General features: G+C 38.1%; 1 protein-coding gene across 1 annotated transcript in view; it reads left to right on the top strand.

Moving 5' to 3' along the window:
* The window catches only part of SNX7 (sorting nexin 7), a 24,422-nt gene extending 16,249 nt beyond the window's left edge, over positions 1–8,173 (top strand). The window contains exon 8 of the mRNA XM_010138746.1: positions 7,768–8,173. Within this exon, the coding sequence (XP_010137048.1) occupies positions 7,768–7,848 (81 nt within the window). The 3' untranslated portion in view covers positions 7,849–8,173. The remainder of the gene's footprint in view (positions 1–7,767) is intronic.
* The last annotated feature ends 278 nt before the right edge of the window (positions 8,174–8,451 follow it).

Genomic DNA, 8,451 nt, shown 5'->3' with positions numbered 1-8,451 from the left:
GATCTTTCTTTACAAGAAAGAGATCTTGAAAACGTAACAAAATATGTTAAGCATTCTGTGAAGTTTCTTCATGTTGAAGTGCATGTTTTGAAAATATCCCAGATGTCTTGAAATTTTTTAAAGACTTTATCCTCATTTGGGGAAAAAATGTAATGCACTAAGCCATCTATTAATCATAAATTAGCAATTTTCACAGATACATCTTGATATGTGTAACTTCCAATCCTGTATTCTGAACTTCCTAGGGATTGCCCATTAGCCAGTGACAGTGTCCTGATTTTACAAATCATTTTGTGAAAACATAATTGAAAAGACAGATCTCTTGATCATCAAGTCTAATTAATTAACATATAGTCCGTGAGATGCATGGACATTGACAATCTGTTGTTACAGATTAAGATCAAAATATTTTCTTAAATCAGGCAGCGAGCTTTTGGCATCCTCTCACATTTTCTTCAGTTATTGATGACCTTTGACTTCTGTATCAGTAATATGTATGTTAAAATGATGCTGAATATATTGGAATATTTTGTTACTGAATGATTAACTAAATTAAAACACAAAAATAACTCTTTGATTCTTTCCTGTCTAGAAATTCTTTTTGCCAAGTTAGAATTTCAATTCAGAACACTAAAGCTCATACTGTACATTGAATTCCTATCATGAAGTCACAAACTGCAGAAAAAGCTGTAACTGCCAGTGGTTCTTAACTAGCCTCTGAAATACTGGAAAAATCGGTTTATACTGAAACATTATTCTTTGTTGGTGCTCTTCTTAGATACAGAAACCTGTATAAAATGGGGGGTTTTTTTTAGAAAAGAGCACCTTATCCTGCTGCAGCAGTTGCAATAATAGAAAATACTGCAAAAAACAAGTGATACAGTTAGCACAAAGTGAGGGCTTAATTTTCTGTTTTGTCAGAAAATCATTATCTTAATCCTGACATTCAAGAGAATTTGATAAAATTAATATTTAGCTTGGGAGTTTTGATTGTAAATGTTTATTTGAGACCTGTGGTTAATGCTGATGATGAATTATTGGAGAAGTGATTACTGTCAGAGGCCCTTATACTACAGTCTACAGGTGTGTAATGCACACCTGTAGTTCTGCAAAAACAGCAGAAAAAGAACCCCCAGCATCTGCTTTCAGTGTTTGGAAGCGAAACTCTGGAAAGGAAGTTCAGAACCCTAAGAATCAGTGTATGATTTTCATGCTTTTAGTAAAAAAAATCCTTAAGGATAAGAGTTTGAGTCTCACTCGCTAAACTCGTGCACAAACACAGCGCCTGTTTTTCCCTTGTTCAGTCACTGCTTGCATCATTAACATTCTCTCACATGAACAAAGTTAAATTACTTGTTCATGCTTTTGATGCACCATTTGATGCTTACTAAGCCTTTTCTTGCTACAGCACCCCTCATCTTATTTCTTGCCTTTTTTTCCCCAGAGCACATTCTGTGCATGCTCCCAGGCACCATGGATATGACTCGGGTGCCCAGCTCTTCTGTCCATCTCCGAGGAATTCTCTCATGCTTGCTAACTTAGTCACTACCTCCTTCTCCTCCTTTGCACAGCTTTCCCCCCACCTCCCCAGTTAAATTCCTACTCTTGCCTCTCCAGAAGCAGCACCCCATTCCCTTCTCTATGGCAGCATTGTGCTCCTCGTTATTCCCCAGTCTCATTGACTTAATTGCCCAGGTGCACAGCTTAACCAGGAGTCATTTCTGTTAGTGGCCATTCTCCACATCCCTTACATTTGAGAACTACAGAGTAATGAGAGACAGACATCTCATGTTTTCTGGTGGCTTCTGCAGTAGAGGATCCAGTCCTTCAAGACTGCATAAAACTAAAGCCCATGTGATCAAGCACAGTACAGCAGTGTGTCAAAGTACACTAGGATTTGTAAAATTTCATCTCCTTTTTGTCACAATATGGGTAAAGAGTATGCCCTTACGTTTGTTTGGATTTTTCCTTAACTGTAGCCACCTAAGGATTCTGCTGTCACTTGTTGAGAATCCCTTAGCAAAAAGAGTATGTCTCCCTGAAGCTGAATTAATGTTCATGTTACACGAAGAGCTACTTTAAAGTGCTACCTGTAATTATATGTCTCTAGTTTCAGTAATTCAAAACAAGTAGAGGGATTTCTGTAGCCTTCCAGTTTATTAACTATCTATTTAACATACCTGAACAAGAAGCATTCCTTTGTTTCTACAGCTGCGGAATCACCAATCTCTTTGTGTCTCTCAGTGTTTCTGTGGTATCAAAGACAGTAACTAAAGCCCAGTGTTGCAAATTTCGAGGTCACTCCTATGCAGGCCTATGAGAATGAAGCCTTTCCTGTGATAATGTCCAAGCTATGTGTTATAACACATAGAAATACAATGTCATTTAGTAGCCAGGATTTACCATGACCGACCAATCATTTGGTATTCCTGTAGCTGGTCTCAAGAGTTCATAAAGTTCTCTACTTCCTTTTCTTTGCTTCTCTTAAAGAGCTGAATCCATACTTAAGTCTGTCTGTATTCCACAAAGGCTTAAAGCCAATAACATACTATATTAATAATGATTGTAAGTGCATTGCTAAAACACAAGGGATTTTCTGAAACAATATTAAAAGTTTTTAATTTTTAAAAATTCAGAACTTTACTCCCATTTGTAAGTAAACATCATTCAATTGTTCACCTTACAGAGAAGGGTTCTTGAATGAAGCACATTAATGCTGTACCATTCATTTTATTCCTTTTTCCTGTGCCTAAGTGTGACATTATTGTCCAAAACAGCACACCTTAGTCCAGGCAGGGTATCTGCACGCAGCTGAAATCACAGGTGTCCACAGGGAGTTGCTTACAGCTGAGAAAGCTGATTGTCACCACTATTCTCATTAAGTTAGGTATAAATATTGTACAGAGCCCCAGAGATGCAGCATTACCAAAACAAGATACAAAGTTATTGGTGGCGATGCTATTTAGCTAGCACATCTGAAATGTTCCCGGTACAACTTAGTAAAACTAAACCAGACAATATTGAACTCTGCCTTCGAAGAGCAACAGCAATTAAACTTTTACTAAGTTCTCCCCTTTGTTTTTCTCATGCATTCCCAGGATATTTCCAGCACCAAAGAAAAAGAAACACTTTAATTTTTCTCAGAAAAGAACTTTGTTAACCTGTTCTAGTCAAAAAAAGCACTGCAGTAATAGCTAGATATTGCAGCCCAAAGACTGCAGATCCAGAGACTACTTGGACATTACAAATGCAGCAAATATACCAGATTGTGGTTTTCCCCTGCTTATAACACGCTTTAGTAAATGCAGGAAGACTGGGGGGTTTTTTTCAGTGTTGGACAATGAGTTTTGGCACTGAAAAAACACATTTTTTTATTGTGCATGGATGAAACTCTGGCTTAAAGCATAGCCTCTAATTTTTTTTTCATATCAAACAAATCCTGTTAAACCTTGCATCTTTATTAGATAAAAAGCTAAAGTAATATAGTGAGATACTTGTTGGTATTGACACAGATCACTCTTTTCCAAAAATATTAATAGCTTCCTGATTTTCTTAACTATTCCAAGCATAATTTAGTTTATTTCTGTGACCTACATTGCTGTACAGTCATAAATGGAACAAAACCACTCATGAGTGCAAAACAATACTCCTTCTCCAGCAACTTCCCACTAACTCCAGCACCCTTATGTACTTCTCTATCTGGTATGAGTTGTAGAAAGATTTGTTGTTTGTCCTAGATGCCTCTGAAGTGAAGCATTTAACTGGTGGTTTGGTTGTGTAGCAAAAAATTAACTATTCATGCATTTTGATCCTCATCCTACCTTAGCAGTGCTTGGTAATTTAGCTAACAAACTTCACGAGATTTTGAAAAGCTCCGACGTGGTTGAGCCAGTTTGTGTCTGTGCACATTGCTTCAAAGCCAGGATCCATCACTGAACCCTCATTCACTCACACCATAAAGATTTCTTTCAAATACTTTTGAGAAGATATTTTTTAATAGCAGGAATCACTATTTCTATGCACTCTAGGTTTTGTGTCTTTGCACCCAGAAACAATAAAAGTATTTTTTGTCTCTCAGACACACACAAGACTTCATTTTCAGATTCTACTCCAGAAAATACCATCAATGATACTTTTAAAGTATTGTCGACATTTAACCCATATTTGGAGCAGTTGCTCTATCACCCGATGACCTCTCCCCAGCCAAGAGGGGGGATCAGGAAAAGGAGAGGAGCCCCGCAGGTTAAAATGGAAACAGATTTAGCAAAACAGCCAAACTAACACCAAATCGAGAACACAAAGTTATACTCAGCCCAGCAGACGAAGGGAGGTCACGACAAACAGGACAGCAGTCCTCAGGAGCAGGAAGAGGAGTGGGGTCAGGAGGAGCCCAAGCAGCAGCAAAAGCAAACCTCAGCAAACCCTCCCCTTTATACCGAGCGTGGGGTTTACGGTCTGGGATACACCTGCGAGCCAGCTCGGGTCAGCTGTCCTGGCTGACTCCACACAGCTGTGATTCTGTCCCCGCAAAACCAGCACAGCTGGGAAACAGGGAACTGGGACAGAAACACATACAGCATGTCACGCACGGCTTCTGTTATCATCCCTACTACACGTTCTATTTTTGTATCTTCTTTTTGGTTAGGAATGCTACTGTCTGTGAAAACCTTACTCTATGAAAATGTTTTTGCTGTTTTTTCTACAAGTGATATTGTAGAATAGATGTGTGATCTGCAGGACTAATTAGAATATTTTATAGTGAAGTAGCCTTATTTAAACTCTTGCTCTTTCATTTAATGTATTTAAGCTTTTTTATGTCTTCTGCCAGGCTTTTACAAGCAATTGGATTATGAACTTCAATCCTATGCACGCACATTTAATTTTGTGGGTTTGGTTTTTCTTTTTATTTTTTTCTTTTCTGTCTGCTTTGTGAAAGCTGGCTGATCCTCTACTTAGATCTCCATTTTCAACCTCCCAGGAGAATGAAGTAAAATCATTCTGTAATAGTGTTGAAGTGTACATCACTAACAAAATGTTGTTTATGCAGTTCATGCATCACAATATAAAAAGCTTGAGCCTAAGGCACCAAGACCTAGTTTTGTTTTGGTATGGTTAATTATAAAACTTGTCAGCTGTAGCAGCACGGTGATGTCTGACAGTGAAATGAGCCACCACTGCTCTTACATTTTGGAAAATGTGTTTTGGTTAAATAAATGAGGATAAATTAAAAACTGAGTAACTTGTGTAACTGAAAAAAATGCTTTGCATCTTTGTCTGGAAAGACTTCAGTAAATTGTATCTATTTGGTTAAGCAACATACTCCGATTGCATCTTAACACGTGCTCTTGGCTTAGTGTTGTACAGATTACAGAAAGCCATTTTTACATTCCAGCCAGTGCTGATAGATGTATTTTAATTCACCTTACTAAAATTACAGAATGACAAAACATGGAGTGACATGGAATAAATTAAACTGTGTTTCAGATTAAAAAATCAGTCATTGCCAACAAAGGACTTTTCAAGAAACAGTGATTGTTTCTTGTCCCACACCTAGAAAAAGCCTAAGAAAACAGATGTGCCTTGCAGCTTTCTAGGACGGTAATCCAGGCCGGGCGCTAGGAATGGGAGCCCGAGCCCCACCGGGAAGGCACATTGCTCGCAGCTGTCTCATTGACAGGATGCCACATGCCGGTTCAAGCATCTCAGATAGGCTCGGCTGCCACAGCGTCACATGAAGTAGGGGAGAATCTAATGAACAAACCTTAAAGGCTTTATACAGAAAAAAAGGTCAAAAAGACCTTTTAAGTCAGAAATCAGTTTGTAACACTTGCAGATCACTGTTCCTGCTGGCACTTTTTTCACCATTTCTCCCTGATTTTATATCTACCATTTCAGAATATTTCTCCAAGAAGTCAACGAGGAAGGCAGATTTCCACGTGAATCTTACCCTGTTATTCCTCCCTTTTCACAGTAATTCAAACTTCCTATGTGCTCTGAACAGCAGCATAATGTCATGTGCAAGGGTAGCAGAAGCTAGGTGGGGATTTTGTCAGCAAAATCAGAAAGGAAAGATTGGGGGAGGAGATTAGTGGTTTCCATAGTCTAGGACAATATCTGGATAGCAGGAACTGTCTCTAACAAGCCTGGTAACGACCACAAAGCAATGCAGAAAGAAGCTCCCCCATACTTTTTTCTTTGTGATCTCTTAGGTTAGTTGGCTGGTTTAATCTCTCATTACCTTGCAGACCTACATCTTCTACTTTTTTATGTCTTCAGAGACATAATGACTGCTGACTTTTGTTTGCTTTCTCTTGTTACTTTTGTCACCTATATAAATTTTATGACTATCCCTGGTTCTGTGTCCTTGCATCACCATGGATTCCCCCATCTCTGGTCATCCTGCCTGTCTTCTTCATTTTGCTCTTTGAGCTTATACTGTAACATTATTCATGACGATCAGCTCCTCCCACTCGTCTGCCTGCACAGAGGTGTGCGGTGATACCAGGCTCTTTAATGTCATATGATTAAATCTACATGTTTAATGGCAGAGTTTTGAAGTCATTCACCAGAAATGTCTCAGACGACAAGAGTTAGGTGGCTTTAAGTTCAAGCAGTTTGAATGCTAGCGTATGTTCCACGTCTCCCAAGCAATGACAGATGGATGCTAGATGTTTCATTGAGGCTGGGCATGGCAAATTGCTGTGCCTTGAATACTTATGGCAAAACTTTTCACTAAGGAAATGATGCTGTTTTCAGGGTATTGATTTAATTCAAAGTTCAGATAAATGGAGTATGCTGACTAGGTTTTAATAAAAAAGAAGATATTTCCTGAGAAACTTCTGAAGACATATTTACTGTGAATATTTCAGATTCTTTTTGAAAAAAACTGTGTACAGTAAGCAGTAAATCAGCTGTATTGTCAAGAGCAGAGCAGTATGCTCTTGTATAAGTCAAAATTCTATTAGAGCACTTCCATTTCAAGGTGGTTTTTTTTTTCCATAGCATCAATACAATAAAATTACTGCATGAACCTGCCTGCCCTGTTCTAATGACAAACTTGACATAGTAGAAACGTGGCCCTTTGGGTAACAAGCATCAACATACCATGAGTTACCTAGTGATAGTCATTGGGGGATTATCTTTTTTTTTTTTTCATTTTACTGCCTGCAGCCTTGGTGCTTCAAATGAAAAAAAAAATTTTGTACAATTATAAATACAGTTTTCCACGAGGAGAGAAATGCCACTTGTTGTAAGGATGACAATCTCCCTGCCCCACTATCCCTGCCTTTCTGATCCCATTTCCTTCCTAATACTCAGGGGAAAAATGAATTATCAGTGTGTTTAGAAAGAAAGCTGTTCAAATTTATCTTGGAAAAAGATTGGGTATACCACAGGAATCCACAGAGATTACAAGGGAACTGTGCCTGACAGTGCACTTTCTCTTTGGAAGAGATCTTTGCCTGTAACTAAGGGGAGAGATTAAAGAAGAACATAATTAATGTTAGCATCTCCCATGCTAACACACACAATTACAGTGCTCACACTGTGCACTTGTCATTATGGAAAAGTGACCTTTCCAGCTCACTCAGCGTGTTGCTAACACTTTGCATATCCCTGAGCTGGCTAGGAAACCACATTTTGCTCAAGCAGCTTGTGACAATGCGTACGTATTCTGCTAATTTTTTTCTTCTTTTTCTCCCTGGCTACCAGTTTTACAGAAATCTGTCTGCTATATTCATATGTATCTGTGTTGATTTTTTTTTGAAGTGCCTTGCTACATGGGAGTCCTTCCTAGCATCTCAAACAGTGCATCCACAAGTGGAAGAAGATTCTGAAGATAGGCCTTGAGCAAGATCTCTGTTCGATCTCTGCCTTTTCCATGCAGTTTCTCCCAACCAAAGAAGTGCTTTATACAAGATCAAATATATTATTACATTTAACTGTTAAAAATCAGTGAAATGCAGGAAACCAGCTTATTGAAAACTCAGGTAATCTAGTCCTGAAATACATTTTGGAACATGCTATATATTGCTTTATATTGCTTAGCTGTGATTTTACATATTTTTATGCAAGTGTTTACATACAATTTTTTTCATAAAAATTGCATAATTTGGAAGTAAAGAATTTTAAATATGTAAAGATAGCTCCATTTTAATAAAAAGTTTAAATAAAGTAAGCTTGTCTTCATTCTGTATCCTAGTCTCTAAGAAATATTTTGGTATTTTAGCATGCTTGTTATATTCTCTTTGTTGGCTAATTGCCTGTACTTGTAAAATTACCTACTGTAGTCTTCAAGGAGCTTTTAAGGATTAATCTAATAGATTGCGCTAGTCACCCAATGGCAACACGGAACAGAAAGCTGCCGAACATGCTCTGTGAGTTTAATGCTGCTTTAAACTACTAGTTTTCAGTTTGCAGTATTTACACGTCTATTGAATATCTTCAATGTGA

This window comes from Buceros rhinoceros, unplaced genomic scaffold (genome assembly GCF_000710305.1).
Source record: "Buceros rhinoceros silvestris isolate BGI_N320 unplaced genomic scaffold, ASM71030v1 scaffold986, whole genome shotgun sequence".
Taxonomy (NCBI): domain Eukaryota; kingdom Metazoa; phylum Chordata; class Aves; order Bucerotiformes; family Bucerotidae; genus Buceros; species Buceros rhinoceros.
This window is presented reverse-complemented; position numbering and strand designations above follow the sequence as displayed.